The 25,412-nt window shown below is 43.8% G+C and overlaps 1 protein-coding gene across 1 annotated transcript in view; it reads left to right on the forward strand.

Annotated features, from left to right (window-relative positions):
• Positions 1-25,412, forward strand: part of LOC115460481 (speriolin-like) — a 311,675-nt gene that overhangs the window by 171,360 nt on the left and 114,903 nt on the right. Inside the window, exon 8 of the mRNA XM_030190246.1 lies at positions 21,854-21,931. Coding sequence (XP_030046106.1) covers positions 21,854-21,931 — 78 coding nt within the window. The remainder of the gene's footprint in view (positions 1-21,853; positions 21,932-25,412) is intronic.

The raw sequence follows: 25,412 nt of genomic DNA on the forward strand, positions 1-25,412 counted from the left end.
AGAACCTGCAGCTTACTAACCCTGCTGAAGTGACCACCACCACAAAAAGTCCTTCCTAGTCAGGAACTTCAGAGGATAGAAATTGAGTGGCTTGAAATGATTTTACATCAGCTGGATTAGGACTACATTGAGATCCCATGATACTGTAGGGGGCTTGATAAGGGGCTTTAGTAAAGGCAAGCATCTTACATAGCACCTTATGAAGCAAAAAAACTACCTTACGAAGCGAAAAACTAAAAGTTGAGCAGAGATGTGCTTACTCTGTACACCATGATACATTCCAGTTGCACAGATATGAACCCTAACAGAGTTGGTCTTGAGACCAGACTCAGAAAGGTGTAGAAGGTGTTCAATCAGTTCTTGTGTAAGACAGCAAAAAGGATCTATGGCAGTGCCCTCACACCAGACAACAAACCTCGTCCACTTGAAACCATACGACCTTCTAGTGGAATCTCTCCTGAAAGCAAGCAAAACCTGAGAGACCCGCTCTGGTAAATACAAAGAATTAATTTCTAACCTAACATCCAAGCCTTGAGGGCTAAGGTCTGAAGGCTGGGATGTTGAAGAGATCCTTTGTTCTGAGTGATGAGGGTCAAAAAGCATTTTGGTCTTCATGGATCCTGACATGTGATCCCAGCCTGGAGCAGTACTTGGGGACTTGTCTGCCAGATAATTGTTCTTCCCTGCCAGATAAGTGGCTTTGAGATCCATCCCATTAAAGACAGCCCATCACCACATCCTGACAGCTTCCTGACACAGGAGGTACAATCCCTTGCATTTGGATGAGGACAATTTGGTGTAGAAGTCAATCTTTTAAAGCCCCTAGAACATTTCATATGGCCCTTATCTCTAGGTGGTTGATCTCCTGAGCCGACCACTGACCCTAGGAGTGGAATCCATCTACATGAGCTCCCCAGCTCTGGCTGAATGCATCCATCATCAATGTGGAGGAGTTTAGAATGGTAGCTTCCTGGCCAAATTGCTGGGAATGAGCTACCAAGACAGAGACGTTTTGAGGGAAGAAGTGGCAGTGATGATATCTGCTAGGTTCCCCATGGCCTGGGACCACTGAGAAGCTAGGGTTTACTGGGCCAGCCTCACATGGAGGCATGCCATGGGTGTGACATTTGCCAAGCTGACGCCTGCTGGCTCTGCTGAACTTGGAGCACCATAGAATCAGGAAGGAAAGTCCTGGTCTGAGTTATGTCTAGCAGAGCTCCTATGAACTCCAATTTTTGAACAGGTTCAAGAGACTTGGGAGAGTTGATAACAAACTCTAGTAGCTCTTACACCTGAATAGTCCTGCACATGGATTCTTGCACCCCTTCCTTTGATGTGCTCTTGACCAGCTAATCGTTCAAGTAAGGAAACAAGTGCACTCCATTCTGTGTAGTGATGCTGCATGTACCGATAAACACTTTATGAAGACTGTAGGAACTGATGTGAGACCAAACAGCAAAACACGGTATTGATAGTGGTGTTTCCCTTCTTGAAATCTCAGGACTGGGATGTATCTCTAAGTAGGTGTAGGCATCCTTCAAATCCAGAAAGCATAGCCAATCATGTTCCTGAATCATGGGAAGAAGGTTACCCAGGGAAACCACCTTGAACTTTTGTTTTGCCAGGAATCTGTTCAAGGCCCTTAGGTCTAGGATGGAACAGTATTCCCTGTTTTCTTTGTGATGGGAAGTACTTGGAATAGAATCTCTTCCTTTTTCCCCTGGTGGAATGGGTTTGACTGTTTTGGGCTGTAAGAAGGTGGAGAGTTCCTGTGCAAGCAATTTCTGGTGCTGAGCTTAGATTTCATGCCTGTGTGGGGTGTGGAGCAATTTGGTGGCATGGCTTCCAGTTGCAGAGTATAGCCTGCCCAGACTATTTTGACAACCCACTCATCTGAGGTTACAAGGGGGTCACCCTTCTTGGAAAAAATTCAGCCTCCCTCCTACTTGTAGGTCATTTAGGATGGATGCTTTGATTAAGGCTAAACTCTTCTACAGCCAGTCAAAGCTCGTCCCTTGCTTTGACTGGGGACTTTTGAGCCCTCTACTGCTGTGGACGGGGGTGAGAACTCTGGGAAGCCTGGGATGGATGAGAGAGTGGAGGCAGTCTCTGCCTTTGAGAGTAATAGGCTCTCCTTTGCCCTCTGCCAGAATACCTCCTAGAAGAGGAGGATGAGCCAGGAGCGGGTCAGGACAATGATTTGATGGTATCAGTATGTTTATTTTTATTTCTTTTATATATTCCACTTATATTCTGTCTAAAACCTAAGTGGATTCTGACATAACACTCACCAACAAAAACAACAAAACACAGCTGCTCCCCCACATTAATAATTCTGTACAATCTTACTCTTGTCCCTCAAAATAGGACATAATCAACCTACAAAAAATGCATGTCCAAATAAGTATCTTCAATAATTTCTTAAACTATCATTCTCTACTGCACAAATGTAAATAAATTCCCTGGCAACTTATTCCACAAATAAGGGCCAGGTATAGAAAAGGCCATTGCCCTTGTATCAGCATAGTACATCACAACAAATTTTTCAGTAGACAACGCATACCCTCCTCGGATCTAGACATTGTCGCGGATGATATTACAATATCACTTGGGATAAGTGCCCCAGTGTCTGCTTGTACACTGTTTGATGCAGCAGTGTCAAAACTGTATGCTCAACCTGAAAATGCACTGGAAGTCAATGTAATTATTTCAGCCACTGTTGCAATTCCCCAAAACAGGGCATTACAATAATCAATTCTTGTTAAAACCATAAATTGTACAACTTGTCTAAAATCACATAGAGACAACATTAGTCTACAGCATCTGAATAAATTAAGATGGAAAAAAGACAATTAAATAACCGCTGAGCCCTGCTCTTATACACTAAGCCTACAATCCAACACCACTCCCAACATTCTCAGGCAACGTTTCACAGGCAAAACAACCAACCACCACCGATTTTGTCAGCCCTCTGTCTTCTAGCAGGCATAATTTCCTTGTTCTGTACGTTCAACCTCATCCTGTTCATAGGCATTCAATATTTCTTTATGAGATAAGCAACCTCTTTCACCTTGTCACCAAAAGGTTGTCTTCCTGGCATGTTTGCCAGCTTCTCCTGAACTGCTGGTTCTAGATCTGAGACACATTGAGGCATATTTTCAAAGCACTTTGGGAGCCTAAGTTCCATAGGTTTCTATGGAACTTTGGGAGGCTAAGTGCTTTGAAAATATGCCTCATAGCCAGACAAGTCTGCACATCCCAATACTCATTGTGGAGGCCCTGAATGTCACATCGAAAGCATCAGAGACATGTGCTTTCTACACTCTTGCTGCTTGGCAAATAGCTGATGGAGTTCTGCAGCCTTCTCTGCCACATTGTGCACTAAGTTCCACAAGTGCTGATAAGAACGCATGCAGGAAGCACATATAACATTCTTAAACGCTTTCCTCCCAAAAGACTCCAATGTCCTAGCCTCCCTCCCTGGAGGCACCAGAGTGAGTCTTGGAACTCTTGGCTCTCTTGAGGGTGAATTCAACCACCATGGAATGGTGAGAAAGCTAGAGCCTTTGTATAGAGTTAGCCTTCTTGTGAAAATGCTGCACAGAGAGGGACGTCTCCCATTGTTTCATCTGCACAGACTAAAGGATCCTGTGCAAGGGTACTGTCACAGCATTCTTAGGAGGGGAGTTTGTTATCCAATAACCCAGCTCTGGGCTGACCTCCTCCATGAGGAAATATCCCCAGTGTCCAGTACAGCTTCATAAGTTGGTACTGATGCCTCAGTGCCAAAATTGATAGATCAGACTTCTCAGTGCCAAAAAGTATTTGTGCTGCTTCCCGTGACCTCTAATACTTTCCCTTGACATCTGGATGGGCCCCTGACACTGCAGGCACCAGTTATGTGTGCCTGCAAGAGACATGGTCCTGGAACACTTTTTAAAACCATTGGGAGTTTCTGGGACATAGTTGTAAAAATAGCTAAGGTGAAATCAAATGATTCAATGATGACACAAATGTAATCCCGACCAGGATGCACGAGGCAGGGGCATAGCTACGGGTGGGCCTGGGTCCACCCAATCTCAGCTCAGGCCCACCCAGTTTTGCGCCAGCGAAAAGTACATAGCAAAGCAGCAGCTGAACGGGCCACAGCCTTAGTTTCTGCCGTCGCGGTGGCAACCTGCTCAGCTGACGTCCCACCCACCTGTGTTTTGCCAGTCTCAGCAGCTCTTAACGGCCGGTCCTCCTCCTCCTCGGCCAGCGCTGCCTTCTATCCTACGCCATGGCCGTGCGCGCTGCCTCAGCCTCGTTCTCGCGACTCGCAGTGCAGGCAAATAGGGCTCTCAAACCCCTTCTGGGGACTCTTGAAGTTGGGTAATTTGGAACGTCGTAGGGCCATGGGGATCTGGAAGGAATTCTACTGTGAGCGCTCACCCTTTGAGTTTCACCTTTTCCTAAATGCTGAAGACCGAACCTGCACTGAGAACTGCTCCCTGCTCCGGTGTGAGGCAGTAGGGCCGGCACATGCCGATGGCCGCTTTGAACTCTTTCTCCCAAACAAGAAGCTGTACCTACGGGCATCATCCCAGGATGAAGCTGAGGACTGGGTGGACAGACTAGAGGTGGTGCTGCAGAAATGTCGCCCCGAGCAGGAAGAGACCTGGGAAGTCCTGAAGTCCCCAGAATCTGACAGTAACACCATGAATCCAGCTGGTTCTCCACTTGTGTTCGACTGGCCATCAGGGCTGTCTGTGGAACAGGATGCATTGAAGGAATCTGTTCTGTACATGAGAGTGGATCGGAGCTGGAGCCGCTTCATTTTCTCTTTGTCCTTGGAGGCTTTGAAGTGTTTTGTGGTGACAGACTGCACAAAGACCCAGTGCCAGGTCTATGGAATTGACATAATTCGAGACATCCTTCCAGATGCCAGCCTTGGAGGCCCTGCTTTCTTCAGAGTTATAACCTCAAAGACCTCATTGCGACTACAGGCTGAGAGTGCCAAGGAAGCCAAGGCCTGGCGGGAGCTTATTCGAGGGGCCCTGACATCTTAGTTAGAAGCAGCCGATGAGCCATTGAATAGGGACTGGGGCAGGAATTCACAGGTTGTGGTGAGGGAAGACAGTTCTTTGTTACAGTGCTTGATCCACATACCCACAGGAAAAGGACTGGATTCTCAGAACTTCAAGTGTGCAGGTAAAGGCCTTTATAGCTGTTGGTAAACTTCCACAAACTCATGTTTATGACCAAGCTTCATTGTAGTAATATTTCATATTAACAGGTTGCTGTAATTATCCAATCATGTTACTTTAGAGTGATGTCACACATAATTCTAGTTTGGTTAGTCTGTCACTTTAGTCAGTAACTTTTCTCCTTTTCTTCTTACTATTATCATAGTGTCTTTTGGATCTTAATCCATCAAAGTTTGTGTCTCTGGGCAAGTCACTTAACCCTCCATTGCCCTGTACCTGTATATAATATGTAAACCGCTTTGATTGTAACCACAGAAAGGTGGTATATCAAGTCCGATCCCCTTTCTCTTTCCTTTCTCGTCTTATCCAATTCTAACTAGTCCATAATGGAATTTCTTTTAGTTAGATGGCTTCCATTCTTATTTCTTCTATCATGCTTGGTGAGTCTCCAATTAAATGCACTCGAGAAATACTGTTATCTCCCAGTGATTTATACATCTAGGCAACACTTTCATTGTCCTTTAATTGGTTGTCCAGTTTTCACAATTCATCTTATTACAAAAATAACTATGTTAAAAGTGCTTCAACATGAATGTCATCTAATTAAAATCACACCCACTCAAACTGCATCTGGTTCTTATTTACCTATACTAGTAGGTTACATTAATGTTAAATTGGTGGTAATCAAATCAGAAGTAGTACATGTGCCAGAGCCGATGGTGGGAGGCGGGACTGGTGGTTGGGAGGCGGGGATAGTGCTGGGCAGACTTATACGGTCTGTGCCCTGAAGAGGACAGGTACAAATCAAGGTAAGGTATACACAAAAAGTAGCACACATGAGTTTATCTTGTTGGGCAGACTGGATGGACCATGCAGGTCTTTTTCTGCCGTCATCTACTATGTTACTATGTTATGTGCAACTGCAAGCAGCTACACAGCACATCAGGTATTAAAATTTAAATACATTTTTTTTAATGTCATATAATTTTTGTATTCAAAATGTTGGCTGGTGGTGGTGGGCTTCTGGATGGGGGTGGGTTCTTCACTGCCTAGGGCAAAAAAGGTATATTTTAATCATTAAATATATCTGTTTTGCCCTAGGCAATGAGGAACCCATCCCCACCCAGAAATTTACCAACAATAAATGTTAATAGTGCCCAGTTTAATTTTTAAAAAGTTGTCTATTCCTCTCATTTTGGAGGGTTTTTGGGTGGTGATGGTCTCTGCAGTGCCCAGGTTAAAATTATTTAAAAAAAACTTTATATTTAATGTGGGTGGGGGCTCTGCTGTGCCCAGGACATTAAAAAGCAAAAGGTTTTATATTTAATGCTGATGTGCCTCAGGGTGGGGGAGATGACAGACTATGGGGGGATGGGTAGGGGGTAGGATAGGGCTATAACAGTAGGCTACAGTGAGGGATGGAGGGTAGGGTAGAGAAGGGAAGGGCTGATGCTGGGCTATGGGGTGGATGGGAGGTAGGAAGGGAGAGTTAGGGCTGATTCCGAACTATAGGTGTAGATGGGGTGGTAGGAAGGGAAAGGTAGAGCTGATGCCATGCTACAGGGATGGATGAGGGGTAGGGAAGGGCAGGGCTGACGCTGGGCTACAGGACAATTTAAAAGTTTTGGTCCTTTATGCTGTAATTGATGAATGTTGATCTGTGTTCTGCATGTGAGAGATTCTTCTGGCATGTGGCTTGTGTGGGTATCTATATCAGTCTGACTTGTCTGGCTTTTCCAGTAGGACACACATTGGTGTTGTGTATATTCACTGCTGCCTTTTTAAAGGCGCTGTTATTGGTATTTGTGTGTTCAGAATTGGTGGTGTTAAGGTTTGCAACATAGGCTCCGAGTATTTATGTGGTTATGTTGATGCAGGACAGATGGGCAGATTATTTATTTAGAAATCCATTATCAAGTACACTCTACGGCATTATTTAGGAGTATCCCAAGAAACTCTACTCTATATATACATAGTGCCCACCCATATTAGCTCTGGGCCCACCCAAAATGTCAGGTCTGGCTACGCCACTGGCACGAGGTCTAAAGGGGCCGTGTGAGCCATGGCAAAAAAAGAAATAGAAAAGAAAACTTAAAAATTGCTGAAAAACCTAACCGGGACACTAATATAGAAGAGACTGGCCCCACAATTTATACAACTGAACACTGCGAAGTAGAGTCATGAATTGTGACAAACTGCAAGGAGGCATGAGCTGAGGGGAGATCAGGAGATGTGACTTCTCTGCTACTACTACTACTACTATTTAGACTGGTCCCATACAGTGACATTGGGTAGGAAGGCACATGCATGGCTGCTCACTTCTAAAGGTTTTTGGAAGTGGAATGCTGAGGAGAATCTCTGCTTCAGGGCTCCATTGGTGATGTCACCCATCAGTGTGGAGAAAGAGGAATACAGGATGGATGGTGGGATAGGGTGAACTCTTCTCACACACTCCACAAAAAAGAACTGTGAAACAGAATTAATTCACCAATCAAAAGTTTCACAAAACATGCAACATCTATACATAATTATAATTGTACTTTACATTTTCTAACTTTCTAAATTTTCTAAGTTCTTATATTATTACAAATAAGAGGCAAAAAGCCTCAGAGCTCTATCTAAGATTATATATTTAATCTCAAGACTAGAAAGGGCAGTTAGCTTATCGGCTCAAAAAACATTTAGAAAGTTTTCAAAGTTCTTAAAATTCTTGAAACCAGCAATAAAGTATTTCAAAACTTATCTCAATCTGATCTGAAGAATTTTAAGAACTTTATTAGATGTTTTGGACTTTTTAGAGTTTTTTTTTGAGCCAATGAGGTAACTGCCCATTTCTAGTCTTGAGATTAAATATATCATCTCAGATGGGGCTCTAAGGCTTTTCCCCTCTTTTTTTGTAATAACCTAACTTAGAAAATTTAGAATATTCAAAACTTTAAGTACAATTATAATTAGCTATACATCTTTGCATGTTTTTTTAAATGTTTTGATTGGTGAACTCTTCTCATACCCCAGAAAGCATCTCCAGTTCCCTCACACTCTCCCAACCTTCCACACCCACTCTGATCTCACTCAAACTATACCCCCTCTAATCTCCTCAATCACATGCTGAAAATGGTACAAAAAGATAGACGCACTGAGCACAAAGTATAGGAAATGGGCCATTTAAAAAATAAAAAAAGATAGACCTTTGCCAGTTTGAAAATGGTCATGTTTGCTACTTGATTTTTGGACGTTTTGAGCAAAATATCCAAAGTCAGATTTAAATGTCATATCGAAAATGCCCCTCTTTATCAACCAGCTCACCATTACCCCCTTATTTGTTTACACTTTCACTGCTGTATTTTGCATTATTAGTAAATAGTTGAGGTTTGTAGGCACTAAAATGGTTAATTACAATAGTAATGAGGACAACAAGTTAATTATGCCTTGTGTGAAGTATTTTCTTTTAACATAGAAACACAAAAGCTGACTACATTTAAGAACTCCAAGGCCCATCTGCCCATTCGTGATGTAATACCACAGAGACTAGTCAATCTCAGGCTTTACTTTTACATCCAAGAGTCTTCTTTCCTTATCCCAAGCTTTCTTGAATTTTCACATTTTATTAATTCCACTGGGGAGGCAGTTCCATATATGAAGAGTTACTTCCTAATGTGCAAGCTTTCTGTGCATTAGCAAAGGATAGGCAATTCCAGTCCTTGAGTGCCACAGGTAGGTAAGGTTTTCAGAATATCCACAATGAATATGCATGAGATAATTTGCATGTACTACTTCCATTTATTCACACATTTATAGCCAACTAATTAACTATTGGGCTCATTTTCGAATGCTCATCTTATAAATTGGAAGATGGACGTCCTTCTCACAGGGTCAGGGCCGTGCCGATGCGGTAAGCGAGGTAAGCGCCGCAGGGGGGCGCCCACCTCTGGAGGGCGCCGCCGCGGTGCTTACCCTCGCCCCGGCGCCCCAGCCCAATCGTGGACTTCGGACGTCCCTGCTGCCCTCACAAGCGTAGCGCTTTTGCGAGGCAGCTCGGGCTCTCCCTCCTTCCTTCCTTAGTTCCCGCTCTGGCTCCCCGATCAGCAGCCCCCCCCCCCCCGCGTGTTTTAACCTTTACGCGATGTCAATCAATGAAGAACGCACACCAGACTCGTTTCCAGCTTCTCTCTTCACACAGTATCCCGCCCTCGCGGGAACAGGAAATGCATCATCGCTGACGCTGAAGGCGGGATACTGTGTGAAGAGAGAAGCTGGAAACGAGTCTGGTGTGCGTTCTTCATTGATTGACATCGCGTAAAGGTTAAAACACGCGGGGGGGGGGGGGCTGCTGATCGGGGAGCCAGAGAGGGAACCAAGGAAGGCAGGAGGGAGAGCCAGAGCTGCCTTGCAAAAACGCTGCAGCCTGCCACATGTAGGGGAGAGGAGCATTGTTGGCGATGTATGGATGCAGGGCAGGGAGAGAGAAGAAATCATTGGACAGGAGGGGAGAGGGCAGAGCAGGGGAGAGAATTGCTGACAGGCATGGATGGGAGGGCATGGATGGGAGGGCAGCAGCAGGGCCCAGGGAGAGGACAAATTGCTGAAAGGGGAGGGGAGAGAGGAGGATTGCTAGCTATGGATGCAGCAGGGAAGGGCAGAGAGGGACAAGGATGGACATGGGGCCCAGGGAGAGTACAATTTGCTGGAAATGGAGGGGAGGGGAGAGAGGAGGATTGCTGGCAATGGATGGAGGAGGGAAGGGCAGAGAGGGACAAGGATGGACATGGGGGCCCAGGGAGAGGACAAATTGCTGGAAATGGAGGAGGAGGATTGCTGGCTATGGATGGAGGAGGGGGGAAGCGCAGAGAGAGACAAGGATTGACATGGGGGCCCAGGGAGAGGACAAATTGCTGGAAATGGAGTGGAGGGGAGAGAGGAGGATTGCTGGCTATGGATGGAGGAGGGAAGGGCAGAGAGGGACAAGGATGGACATGGGGGCCCAGGGAGAGGACAAATTGCTGGAAATGGAGGGGAGGAGGATTGCTGGCTATGGATGGAGGAGGAGGGAAGCGCAGAGAGAGACAAGGATTGACATGGGGGCCCAGGGAGAGGACAAATTGCTGGAAATGGAGGGGAGGGGAGAGAGGAGGATTGCTGGCTATGGATGGAGGAGGGAAGGGCAGAGAGGGACAAGGATGGACATGGGGGCCCAGGGAGAGGACAAATTGCTGGAAATGGAGGGGAGGAGGATTGCTGGCTATGGATAGAGAAGGAGGGAAGGGCAGAGAGGGACAAGGATGGACATGGGGGCCCAGGGAGAGGACAAATTGCTGGAAATGGAGGGGAGGAGGATTGCTGGCTATGGATGGAGGAGGAGGGAAGCGCAGAGAGGGACAAGGATGGACATGGGGGCCCAGGGAGAGGACAATTTGCTGGAAATGGAGGGGAGGGGAGAGAGGAGGATTGCTGGCTATGGATGGAGGAGGGAAGGGCAGAGAGGGACAAGGATGGACATGGGGGCCCAGGGAGAGGACAAATTGCTGGAAATGGAGGGGAGAGAGGAGGATTGCTGGCTATGGATGGAGGAGGGAAGGGCAGAGAGGGACAAGGATGGACATGGGGGCCCAGGGAGAGGACAAATTGCTGGAAATGGAGGGGAGGGGAGAGAGGAGGATTGCTGGCTATGGATGGAGGAGGGAAGGGCAGAGAGGGACAAGAATGGACATGGATGGGAGGGCAGGACCCAGGGAGAGAGAAGAAATTGCTGGAAATGGATATAGAGCAAGAAATGAAGAAGAAAGGAGGAAAGTAAAGAAATAAATGGAAAGGAAGCCCTGGAAATGGAGTTAAGAGGACAGATAGCAGCAGACTCAGATACTGGGCCAGCATGATCAGAAAAGAAAGTCACCAGACAACAAAGGTAAAAAAAAATCATTTTATTTTCATTTTAGCGTTTGGAATATGTCCACTTTGAGAATTTACATCTGCTATCTTATTTTGCAATGTATAGCAATTTGTTTCTAAGAATATTGCTGACAGTTCCTGTCAGTGTGGCAAGTGGTGAGCGATCATTTTCACCGGGGGGGGGGGGGGGGGGGGGGCGCCAACTGATAGTCTGCAGGGGGGCGCCAGAGACCCTAGGCACGGCCCTGCACAGGGTAATCGAAATTGGTATAATCAAAAGCTGATTTTGGACGTCCCCAACTGCTTTCCGTCGCAGGATCAGCCAAAGTTCAAGGGGGCGTATCGGATGTGTAGCAAAGGCGGGACTTGTGCGTGCCTAACACTAGGACATCCTCGACCCATAATCAAAAGAAACAAGAACGTCCTCGATGAACAATTGGACGACTTTACCTGGTTGTGTTTTTCTTACGACCAAGGCACAGAAAGGTGCCCAAACTGACCAGATGACCACCAGAGAAAATCGGGGATCACCTCTCCTTACTCCCCCAGTGGTCACTAACCCCCTCCCCCACCCTAAAAAAAAACATATTTCAGAATATGTTGTGCCAGCCTCTATGCCAGCTTCAGATGTCATACTCAGGTCCATCACAGCAGTATGCAGGTCCATGGAGCAGTTTTAGTGGATGCAGTGCACTTCAGGCAGGCGGACCCAGGCCCATCCCCCCACCCCCCCACGTTACATTTGTGGAGGAAACAGCGAGCCCTCCAAAACCCACCACAAACCCACTGTACCCACATCTAGGTGCCCCCCTTCACCCATAAGGTGTACAGTTTTGTGTAGTGGGTTTTAGGGGGGGGGGGTGCTCAGCACACAAGGTAAGGGAGCTATGTTCCTGGGAGCAATTTATGAAGTTCACTGCAGTGCCCCCTGGCATGTCAGGGGGACCAGTGCACTACAAATACTGGCTCCTCCCACAACCAAATGGCTTACATTTGGTCGTTTCTGAGATGGACAGTCTTGGTTTCAATTATCGCCGAAAATCAGAAACTACCAAGTCTAGGGACGACCATCTCTAAGGATGACCAAATTTCAGGATTTGGGCGTCCCTGACCGTATTATCGAAACAAAAGATGGACCTCGATCTTGTTTTGAAAATACGGATTTCCCCGCCTCTGGATGGGGACGTTTTGCGAGGACGTCCCATTCGAAAATGCCACTCCACATCATGCATATTTATTGTGGAAATCCTGAAAACCTGACCTAGCTGTAGAACTTGAGGAGATATTTGAATATCTTCCATTACATCCATTGGTTACCCCTGATCTAACTCTTTGGTTACCCAGTTAAACACATTAAGCAGATTATGTTTAATGTAATTTTTCTCTGGTAAAGCCCTGCAGAGATCATGCAACTTGTTGGGTTAAAGATACTCCATTATCCTTTCCATCAGTAGTGACTCAGAGGGACTTTTACAAAGCCATGCTAGCATTTTTAGCTCGCAGTAAAAATCAGCTGGCGGTAAATGCTGAGACAACCATTCAGTGCTACTACTACTACTACTATTTAGCATTTCTATAGCGCTACAAGGCATACGCAGCGCTGCACAAACATAGAAGAAAGATAGTCCCTGCTCAAAGAGCTTTGGCGTCGCGAGGGCAGCTGACACCCGGGGCGGGTCGCCGCTGCGCGCACCCCCCCCCCCCCCCCGAGTGCAGCGCGATGCACCCTCCCCTCTCTGTAGCGCAACACCCCCCGCCCGCGAGAACATACCTGGAAGGCGGTTAGGGGCGGGCAGGAGGGCCAATCCGCCGAGTGCACGCCGCTGGGGGGGTGTCGGCGCCTCACTGGTTCCTTGCTCTCTCTGCCCCGGAACAGGAAGTAACCTGTTCCGGGGCAGAGAGAGCAAGGAACCAGCGAGGTGCCGACACCCCCCAGCGGCGTGCACCCGGGGCGGACCGCCCCACCCCTTCCTACACCACTGCAACCATTAAATTTTCGTCACAGCATTTAAATCCTTCTCAAAAACAAATGACATAAGCAATGTAGCTCTCTCCTGAACAACTGATAGTAAATCCCTCCAAAACAGCACAGAAATCTTTGAATTCATTGTTTTCTTCTTGAATTTGTGCTTGAAACCCCTCCATGGCACCTGTTGAAGCTTTTGTAGCATTTGATAAATAATAAATTTTATTAAAAGGAGGAACTGCTTCAAAAGGAAACTTAAGAATCTCAATTAAATACTTCTTGAAGTAATCAACAGGATTTATACCTACAGATTTAGAAAAGTTCAATACACACAAGTTTAATCTTTTGTTAAAGTTCTCAATTTGTTTTATTTTACGTTGAATCATAGGTTTCCCCTTAACAATTGCTACCATTTTTTTGGTACATTTGTACCCCGCGCTTTCCCACTCATGGCAGGCTCAATGTGGCTTACATATTGTATACAGGTACTTCTTTGTACCTGGGGCAATGGAGGGTTAAGTGACTTGCCCAGAGTCACAAGGAGCTGCCTGTGCCTGAAGTGGGAATTGAACTCAGTTCCTCAGAACCAAAGTCCACCACCCTAACCACTAGGCCACTCCTCCATTATCTCTTTAAGTTCTTTAACCTCTAATTGTGTTTGCTATACTTACATAAGTACATAAGTATTGCCATACTAGGACAGACCGAAGGTTCCATCAAGCCCAGCATCCTGTTTCCAACAGTGGACAATCCAAGTCACAAGTACCTGGCAAGATCCCAAAAAAGTACAGTACATTTTATGCTGCTTATCCTAGAAATAAGCAGTGGATTTTCCCCAAGTCCATTTTAATAATGGTCTATGGACTTTTCCTTTAGGAAGCTATCCAAACCTTTTTAAAACCCCGCTAAGCTAAATGCTTTTACCACATTCTCTGGCAACAAATTCCATAGTTTAATTACATGTTGAGTGAAGAAAATTTTTCTTCGATTCATTTTAATTTTACTACTTTGTAGCTTCATTGTGTACCCCCTAGTCCTAGTATTTTTGGAAAGAGTAAATAAGCAATTCTCATCTACCCGTTCCATTCCACTCATTATTTTATAGATCTCTATCATATTTCCCCTCAGCCATCTTCAAGCTGAAGAGCCCTAGCCGCTTTAGCCTTTCCTCATAGGGAAGTCATCCCATCCCCTTTATCATTTTTGTAGCTTTCTCTAATTCCACAATATCTTTTATGAGAAGTGGTGAACAGAATTGAACACAATATTCAAGGTGTGGTTGCACCATGGAGTGATACAAATGCATTATAACGTCCTCATGTCTGTTTTCCATTCTTTTCCCAATAATGTCTAACATTCTATTTGCTTTCTTAGCCGCCGCCGCACACTGAGCAGAAGGTTTCAACGTATTATCAACGATGACGCCTAGATCCCATTCCTGGTCGGTGACTCCTAATGTGGAACCTTGCATTACATAGCTATAATTCAGATTCCTATTTCCCACTTGCATCACTTTCCACTTGCTCACATTAAATGTCATCTGCCATTTAGATGCCCAGTCTCCCAGTCTCGTAAGGTCCTCTTGTAATTTTTCACAGTCCTCTTGCGATTTAACAACTTTGAATAACTTTGTGTTGTCAGCAAATTTAATTACATCACTAGTTACTCCCATCTTTAGATCATTTATAAATATGTTAAAAAATCAGCGGTCCCAGCACAGACCCCTGGAGAACCCCACTATCTACCCTTCTCCATTGAGAATACTGACCATTTAACCTTACTCTCTGTTTTCTATCTTTTAACCAGTTTTTAATCCACAGTAGGACACTACCTCCTATCCCATGACTCTCCAATTTCCTCTGGAGTCTTTCATGAGGTACTATTTCAAATGCCTTTTGAAAATCTAGATACACAATATCGACCGGCTCATCTTTATCCACGTTTGTTCACCCCTTCAAAGAAATATAATAGACTAGTATAAAAGGCCCGTTTCGGAAAGAAATGAAACAGGCGCTAGGCAGGTTTTCCTCATAGTGTGTATGTTTGAGTGACTGTGTGAGAGAGAGAGTGACTGTGCTATTGTGTGTCACATAGAGATTGAGATGGGGTGCTTGTGTATCTGTGAGTGTGTATGTTTCAGAATGACTGTGTGCGAGTGCGTATGTTGGACAGAGTGAGTGAGAGAGACAGAGTTTTCTCAGAGATACAGTTTTTTTTGTCAGAGTCTGGTTTTCCCCCTTCTCCCTTCCCTCCCCATCCTACCTTTCCCTTCCATTGGCCTCCCCCCCCTCCTTTTCCTCCCTCCCTCTACTGAGTGAATGAGTGTGAGCCCCTCCCCTCTCTCAGGGTCCCCACCCCCATCTCTCTGGTGTGAGGACCCCCTCCCCGCCTCCTTTTCCCTCTGTTAAGCGTTTCTGTCTTCCTTCCCTGACTTCCTCGTCCTCCATGCTTGCGTTATTGCAAGAGATCGGGCAGGCTTTCCATTCCGAAATACCGAGGGGGGTTCCGGGATCTCCTCCAAGTCCTCTGTCGTCGCCGCTGTGTGTACCGCCCCGCCCTCGACGTCATCGGGCGGAGCTACATTTCCCTTTTTTTTTTGTTTTTTTGTTGTTGCCTCACCGGTACTCCTCCATCGGGAGTTTAGACTTCCATTTGTTTCTGTTTTTTGAAGCGCGATTCTTTTATGGCGATTGACCTGCCCTCGACGTCATGACGTTTAGACGTGCTTGACGTCATGACGTTTGGACGCGAGGGCGGAGCTTACAGAGATGGAGCCTGAGCTTCAGAGGTTACAAACCCTTCACTGAAATCACAGAGTCAGCTTCAGAACGTTGAGGTTGGTTTTTATTATATAGGATTGGTGAGGCAAAATTTCCCTTCACTAAATCTATGTTGGATTTGTCTCATTAATCCATGCTTTTGAATATGCTCTGTAATTTTGTGTCTCTATCATTTTGCCCGTCACTGACATCAGGCTCACAGGTCTATAATTTCCCGGATCTCCTTGTTCCATACGATCTTGCTTAACTCTTCGATATTTTGAGATAGTAAATCGACTTCACCAGCAAGATTAGAGAATTCTTGGGTAGAATTTGAGACTGTGTTATCAAGTCTCTGTAGGGCCCGCCAAATACTGCCCAGGGGTCACCAACAGGGGAGCCGATGAGTCCAACATGGCTCCAAAGTTCTCTCAGCACTTGATTCACTGGCCCTATCCCCCTCAGAATAGGGGTCCAGTCTAGTGACATCCACCCCTGGAGTTTCTGCGGACAGAGTCTGTACAACTGCCAGACAATGTGGAGTGTTGGCTGCCAGAGGGAACAGAGATACATCATGCTCCAGAAGAATGGACACTCCATCATCCAGACTTACAGCAGAGCCCACTTCTCTCAACAGCTTCTTGGGTTGTTTCCTGGAATAGCGGTCCACTGTTTGTTGAACTGGTGAGGAAGTTCTAGCAAGAAAGGGAACAGTCTTAAGAATTCTCTTCCTCTTAGTGTGAGCCATTACTGTAGAAGAAAACCAGAAAATTCCAACATAACAGGAGTGATAAGACCCACCACGCTGTTATGTTGCCATCTTGGCCATGCCCCTCCCTGGGTGAAATATTTCATTGCAGACAATACGTTGATACCTAGATTTTTTTCTAGGATGCTTACTCCTAAGGTGAAACCTAACATCATGTAATTACGAGTTGGAATATTTTTCCCAATGTGCATCACTTTGCATTTGTCCACATTAAATTTCACCTGCCATTTGGATGCCCAGTCTTCCAGTTTCTTAAGGTCTTCCTACAATTTTTCACAATCTGCATGTCTTTTAACAACTTTGAATAGTTTTGTGTCATCTGCAAATTTAATCACCTCACTCATTGTTACCGTCTCTAGATCATTTATAAATATGTTAACTAGCACTTGTTCCAGTATAGATCCTTGGGGCATACCACTGTTCACCCTCCTCCCCTGAGATAAATGGCCATTTAACCCTACTCTCCGTTTTCTATCCATTAACCAGTTCCTATCCCACAGTTTTTTTTAATTTACCCAGGAGTCTCTCATGAGAGACTTTGTTGAAAGCTTTCTGAAAATCTAGACATACTACATCAATTGGCTCACCTTTATGCATATATTTATTCATGCCTTCAAAGAAATGAAACAAATTGGTGAGGCAAGAGTTCCCTTGGCTGAATCCATGTTGACTCTGTCCCATTAAACCATGTTTGTCTATGTTCAGTAATTTTATTCTTTATAATAGTTTCCACTATTTTGCCCAGCACTAACATCAGGCTTTACTGGCCTGTAATTTCCCCAGTGATCCCTGGAACCCTTTTTAAAAATCAGCATTACATAGGCCACCTTCCAATTTTCAGGTACTATGAATGATTTTAATGACAGGCTACAGATCACTAACAACAGATCAGAAATGTCATGTTCTTCAATACTTGGGTGGGGGGTGGGAGGAGAGGGTACACCATCTGGTCCAGATGATTTACTAATCTTTAATTTGTCGATTTGGCTCAGTACATCTTCCAGGTTCGCTGAGACTTCATTTATTTCCTCCACCTCATCACTCTTAAAAAACATTTCTGGTACAGATAGATCTTTCATATCTTCTTCAGTAAAGACCAAGGCAAAACATTCATAGCCCATGCTTCAGACTGCTGGAGACAACAATAACACTAGTATACAGCAAGAGGAAAGAATGCGAAGGGAATGGGAATCATATTAGAGCAATCCACTGACGAGATCCCTTTCTCCAACTCTCAGAAAAAAGGTGCATCATACATATTAGGGGCATAGACATTCCCTAGCATAGTTGGCTTCCCTTGCTGAAAATCAACAGGAAATGTCCCAATACAATTCCTTAGCACTTTCTCCACCACTAAACCCACCCTTTTATGAATCAAGATAACCGCTCCAGCTTTTCAATCCCTGGGAGCCAAATTGAACACCTCTCTCTGCTTCTATCTTTTCAACTTTGCGTGTTCCACCTCAGACATATGGGTCTCCTGAAGCATTGCAATCTTGGTCATAAGTACATAAGTATTGCCATACTGGGAAAGACCAAAGGTCCATCGAGCCCAGCATCCTGTTTCCAACAGTGGCCAATCCAGGTCACAAATACCTGGCAAGATCCCAAAAATGTACAAAACATTTTATACTGCTTATCCCAGAAATAGTGGATTTTCCCCAAGTCCATTTAATAATGGTCTATGGACTTTTCCTTTAGGAAGCTGTCCAAACCTTTTTAAAACTCCGCTAAGCTAACCGCCTTTACCACATTCTCTGGCAACGAATTCCAGAGTTTAATTACACTTTAAGTGAAGAAACATTTTCTCAGATTCGTTTTAAATTTACTACATTGTAGCTTCATCGCATGCCCCCTAGTCCTAGTATTTTTGGAAAGCGTAAACAGACGCTTCACATCTACCCGTCAACTCCACTCATTATTTTATAGACCTCTATCATATCTCCCCTCAGCCACCTTTTCTCCAAGTTGAAGAGCCCTAGCCGCTTTAGCCTTTCCTCATAGGGAAGTCATCCCATCCCCTTTATCATTTTCTTCGCCCTTCTCTGCACCTTTTCTAATTCCACTATATCTTTTTTGAGATGCGGCGACCAGAATTGAACACAACATTCGAGGTGCGGTCGCACCATGGAGCGTTACAAAGGCATTATAACATCCTCATTTTTGTTTTCCATTCCTTTCTTAATAATACCTTAGTGTTTTCAATATGTTATGTTGCTGATTGGAGTACCTATCTCAAAAATATTCCACAATACTATGCATATGTTATTGTTCCTGTTCTTGCTCACTGCACCGCAACATGTTCAAGGCATGCATCTATTATGTCCTTTGATCCATTACCCAGGAAACACCAAGTCTCCCTGCTCTGCCCTCCCACCTGAGCTCCTTGTTGTCCAACCTAAGTCAAAGCAACCCTTCTTCCCTCTCCTTTCATCATCCCCCCCCCCAACCTCCTCCTCCCCAGCCCTCCCCCATACCTATGAAAAACTGTACTCTATGATCATACTTCCCATGTCCTGGCCCCTTCCACCACTCCACTTCTCCCCAAAACATATAAGATTGCCCTCTTCCCTGTTTCCCTATCCTCCTCAAACTCCCCCCTTCTATCTCACCATCTCCACTCAGTCTTCATACATTATGCATGCACTCCCTCCCTCCATGTTATAGCCAGTATTTCCCACTCCTGTCCCCAACTTGCATACTCTCACTCATATAGTCTCTGTGTCCCAGGGAAGGAATAAACTCTCAACTGACACACTTCATGGTCTTAATGGGTCTCTATCTATGCAGTCTGGCCATAGATGGTACCGTCTTTCCTCCCTAGGATACCAGAAGGGGAAAAGTACATATTACCAATGCCAAAAACTATCCATGTTTGTACAAAAGTTAGAGGGAATGTCTTTGTAGATAATCTAATGAACAAAGGAGTGGTGACAACCTAGAGAGGAACAATGATGCTAATAAAGAAGTTCAAAAAAAAGATTATTTGAATCCAGATGTAGAATCAGGACTTGACTATATTTGAAATATGATGACCCAATGAGGCCACATTTCAGAGTCTGAACTAAACAAACACACATAAAAGCCTGAGTTTTAATACTTTTTACCCCTGGTGTCCCACCCGCATTTGCTGCTGCACTACCTTTAACAGTGCTTCTTTCTGCACAAAGTTCAAGAAACGTGCAACCACTATTCTCAGCTGGGTCCCTCCCTCATGGCAGAGGCCTATTTCAAGTGCACCCACTCTATTAGTAGTGCATACAGGCCACTGGGCAGCTGCAAAAATAGAGTCAGCCACATGTTCAAAAAGACCCACAGTTCCAGTTCTTGAAAGGTTTCAGGGAGTCCCAAGCAGGGGCATAGCCAGATGGCTAATTTTGGGTGGGCCTGAGCCCAAGGTGGATGGGCATGGAATTTGTCTTCCCCTCTCCCCGGCTCTAACCTCCACCCTTTCCCACTCACCCACCTGCCAACCCAAAATATTAAATACTTGAGATGGTAAGGATCTCCAAACCCCACCAGCTGGGCCAATGTCAGCGTCAGCTCGAAGCAAGGGCTGCCTGCTGGATGCTCTTTGGAAGAGTGCTGGCTGCCCAAGGAGGAGGAAATCTTAAGTTGGCAAGGTTTAGGGATCCCAGTCAGCCACAGTAACTGCCACAATTTTGGGTGGGCCTGAGTCCAAGATGGGTGGGCTCCAGCCCACCCAGGCCCACCTGTAGCTATGCCACTGGTCCCAAGAAATGGAAGTTTTTCCACAAGACATGTGTTTCCATACTGTAAATTTTATCTGTTTGCTTAATGACCAGATGATAAGTAGTAGTAGTAGCATCATCATATTGCTTACCACTCTGGAAGCCTCCTCCAATGTTACACCTTGTGGTGGTGAACGCTGGAGGGCTGTGCATCTGCCATCTTGAATTTCGAAGGGTTGATTTTCTCCCCATCTTTCCTTTGTATTTTATATGGCATCTGCCCCTCCATGGAACCAACTGCCAGGTGTCTCCTAGGGGTTATTTCCATACTCACAATTGTCAGGAGGGCATTAATTAATCACTGTATAGGTAAAACTAGGGTGGGGAGGTCACAGAGCACTGAGAAGAGCATCTTCACTAGCTTGTCACATTATGTAATCCTTCAGTGAACTGTAAAGTTAATGAATGGCACAGTGATCTGGCACCAGGGAGAAAGGAATGGGAAAGTGATCTGGCATTGCTGGGAGGAGTGAAAATGTAATCAGACAGCATATTTTGCGCAGGCTGACATATAGCTGATGATGTTTTTTCTGTGCGTGCTGGTCCTCACAAGGTGTGGTGATCTACCTTATTCACCACACATAAGGATAGCCTTATTTATAGGAACTATTCAATTTTATGATTTGTTTATAGTGATTTTTAATATAGTTGTGCATTTTTATTTATTTATTTTGCTGTTATTAGTTAATAGTATATATTTCTGCACTGTAGAATTGTATCGTTATTGATTTTTAGGACATTAATTTTGGGGGGATAGGGTTTTTAGGCAGTTTTTGTGGGATAGGAATTTTACTGTGTTTATATTAATCTTGTATTTATACAATGCTATGAACTACTCCAGGTTCTTTCTTGAAGAAAGGGCAAGATAAAGAAAACTGAAGTGTAATGTATTGGAATGTAATGGGACGAGATGGGAATACATTTCAGCTTTGTTGGGGAAAAGAACAAAAGAGTGGCCTGTCAATGGCAGAGGAAGGACTAAGAAAGTATCCTGCCATTGCATTTGGTAGGAATAGGATGGTGGCCTGGCACTACAGGGAGAAGGGATAGGAAGCTGGTCTGGCATTTCATGTGAAGGTTGCCAGACAACACAAAAGAAAGGAGGATAATCTCATATTACAGGAACATGAAATAGGAAGGTGACCAGGGACTCCAGGGAGAAGGGATGAGTGACTTGACATTGCATGGAAACGAATGGGAATGTGATCTGGCCTTAGACAGGAAGAGATAAGAATGTGATCTGTTATTGTAAGGGAAGTGATAGAAAGGTGTCCTGACAACGCACAGAAGGGATGGGAAAGTAACCTAGGATTGCTGGGGAATGAGATGGAAAAAACAACCTGATATTACAAGGAGGAGGGACATGAAGATAACATGGAATTGCATGGGAAGGGATTAGAGGACCATGGTACTGTATGAGAAAGGATGGGAATGTGAACTGCTATTGCTGGGGAAATCTGGAAAAAGAAAGCATTTAGAGTGATCTTAACCATTACTTTAATTTCTGTTTCTTTCATGCTCCTGGTTCACTGAAGATTATTTTAGTGGATCAAAGACTAAGCAATCTGAGGGGGAGTTGGCGTCCCTTAATATGTATCAGTGTCGTTTACAAGGTAAGAGATGATTTTACTCAGCCTCCTATTAGTGCACTAGCAACTCTGGTACTTTGGCTTTTCATAAGGGGTATGTGCCCCTGTCCTGTCTTTTATACTTCTTAGAAATGGGAAAGCTTACTTAGAAGGTTGTTTGTTTGTTTGTTTTAAATCCAGCAATTTCCTCCTGCTCCTTTGGGCTTCCAGCTCAACCAAAGTAGCCTATACAGTGGCTACATCTTCATTCTGACTTTCCCCCCTTATTTATAAATCTCTTCCCCATCATCCAGCCCAGCCAGTGCAGAGACAGTCCTCAGCCACAAACCAGAGCCCAATATAACTGCAGCCTAAACATAGCCACTGGGTGTTTGCCAACAGGTGAAGAGACTTTCTCCTCCCTCTTCTCCAGTTACCACCAGGCTGGAAACACTGCCTCCACAATACTTCCAAGCTGGCTCACAAAAACAAATATAATGCCCTATTTTTAATCTTGCTTCTGCAGGAGAAGGAAAGTACTCACAGAAGATACAAAACTTTTGCACCTTAAAGCAGAGCATTGCATCTGTACATCAAAATCACCCTCCATGCCACTCTTTAGCACAGAAGAGTATCATGAATGTAGCAGCACACAAATAAATGTTCTTATTCAGAAATATCACTTAATTACCTACATTCACAATAAGCTATTAGAAAATATTTTTCAAATAGAGTTAAAAGAACAAGGAATTCTTGTTCAAAGTAATCAACTTTGGTAATCTGTTAGTCAAAACGCGAAAACTTCTTCCCTATCAATTTTCTTTTTAGAAGTTAGTATATAAAAGGACTGTTAATTTTGTATTTATACAACTTACGAACTGCTCCAGGTTCTTTCTTGAAGAAAGGGCAAGATAAAGAAAACCATTTAATCAGGTTGGAGGTGGAAAATCCCATTTAGGTGTCAGGGTGCAGTGATCTCAAACTTGTCTTGGGGGACCACCAGCCAGTTGGGTTAAAGAAAATGCATGAGAGAGATTTGCATATAGTGGACGTGACAGGCATGCAAAATTTGGAAACATTCTGGGAGTTTCAGCAAGACCAAATAAAAAGTTATGAATTGAAAATTGTGTTCCTATATAGGAAAACAAATTTCTCAGGACATTTGGCAAGGGGAATATTGTATATACTTCTCCTGAACATCATAGGGAATAAGAAAAATCCCTGTTGAGAGAAGCTGAACCAGGGAAATTACCATACCATACCAGCATTTGTATCCTGCCTATTTCTGCATAAGAATCAAAGCGGGTCACAAAATTAAGCCAAAAATTAACAGCATACATAAAATCACTCAAAATATTTGTTAAACAAATAGATCTTCAAAGATTTGCAGTACAACATATAATTAGCTATTGTCTGTATAAACACCCGAATAGTGTTTCATAAACTAGTAGATTGATAACTGAATGAACTTTCATGAAATCTTTTGAGTAACACATGCTTAACTTTAGGAAAACCTAAACTTAATGTGGAACAGAATCGAGATGAAGATCTGAAAGATGGTATAGATAATAATTGAATGTGAGAACTTCATAAACCATAGATAACCGTACTTGCAACTTTAAATTTATAAATAAATAAATAAATTCTACACATGCAGCAACTGGCAACCAGTGCAACTCCATCAATAATGATGTAACTCAATAAATCACTTTCAACTTGTGTAAACTAACTAGTTCAGTCTTTTGTAAATGTGGTACAAAATGGGGCAAGATTATGTATCTCTCTCCTGATCTACAGATGGCACTCCAGCCAAGTGGCATCTTTCATTCTTGCATGAATTAGTAAAGAAGGAAGTAAAACAAATGATCAGATAGTATAGCTTCTAAAACAAGGGGTCATGACATGAAGTGACAAAAGACAGAATGAGAAGAAACATAAGGAAATTATTTTTTCATGGAATTGGTGATTGAAGCATGGAATACCTTCCTGGGGTGGATGGTGGCAAGCAAAACAGTAATTGGAGGTTTTGGTATAAGGAGATAGACCCAAGAATAATCTAAGGGCATACTTCTTTATGGAAAGAGTGGTAGACATGTGTAATGGCCTTCCTGTGGAGGTGGTGGAGACAAGGACGGTATTTGAATTGAAGAAAAGATGAGATAAGCACAGAGGATCTCTGAAGGAGAGGATGGAATTGTAGAACATAACAGTTTATTTTTATAGCCCCGCAATGCCTCGCAGTTTAATGCGGGTTATAAACAATAAATCTGAAGAATCCAGAAATACAAAGTTCCATGGATACAAAAGCTAACAATCATTTCAAAAACAAGTGAGTCTTAAGCAAACATCTAAAATGCACATAGCTTGATGCCTGTACTATTAAAGAAGAAATATCTTTACCCAGTTTAGCAGCCTACTACTACTACTACTACTACTATTTAGCATTTCTATAGCGCTACAAGGCATACGCAGCGCTGCACAAACATAGAAGAAAGACAGTCCCTGCTCAGAGAGCTTACAATCTAATAGACAAAAAATAAATAAAGTAAGCAAATCAAATCAATTAATGTGAATGGGAAGGAAGAGAGGAGGGTAGGTGGAGGCGAGTGGTTACAAGTGGTTACGAGTCAAAAGCAATGTTAAAGAGGTGGGCTTTCAGTCTAGATTTAAAGGTGGCCAAGGATGGGGCAAGACGTAGGGGCTGGTAACATATTAAAGAATTTATAATTTTCTTCCTTATTTTTCTCTTTAAAGGCAGAAAAGAAAACAGATTAGATGATCAGGTCTTATGCATTAATATGGCCAAAACAAAACAATATGTTAGATATGAAGGAGCTAAGCCATGAGATACTTTGTACATCAAACAGCCTAATTTAAAAATAACAAGAGCAGCCACCAGCAACCAATGAACTTTGGAATAATACATTGCTAAATGATCTGAGCATTTTAAAGAATAATCAGCCGCAGTGCAGTATTTTGAACAGTCTGTAATAGAATAGAGCAGGAATTGTAAATAGGCTGTATTTATCTGCCATCATTTTCTCTGTTTCTGTGAGACGAAGAAGGCCTGGGATAAGTGCAGAGGATTCTTAATTGCTATAATTGGAAAGAGCGTACAGCCTGGGAATACAAACTAGTCTGGATCAGGTGGATATTGGTGCTTGTTCAGGGGGGCATTGGAGCTTCAATAATATAGACAGTTAATATGAGTAAAGAGGCTAATAGAAAGCACTATTAAGTTCAAGGAATAATGTAGCCATTAACACGGCTAAGTTGCCTGATAGGCTACAATGGTAGAATCAAACAGCAGCTATTTGGGAGGCTGCAAATTCTGCATTCTGTTAGAATATTTAATACTAGTTTTATAGTTGTTACAATACCACTTTGGAAATCTCTTTCTTTAACCATTAGAGTTGAATAGTCTATTTGAGATTCCGAAAGCAGCTGAAAACATATCTTTTTGGATGATTTTATTAGCAATTACATTTATTATTTACATTATGTTTAACTAAGATTATTCATATTT

The sequence above is a fragment of the Microcaecilia unicolor genome, chromosome 1 (genome assembly GCF_901765095.1).
Source record: "Microcaecilia unicolor chromosome 1, aMicUni1.1, whole genome shotgun sequence".
Classification (NCBI taxonomy): Eukaryota; Metazoa; Chordata; class Amphibia; order Gymnophiona; family Siphonopidae; genus Microcaecilia; species Microcaecilia unicolor.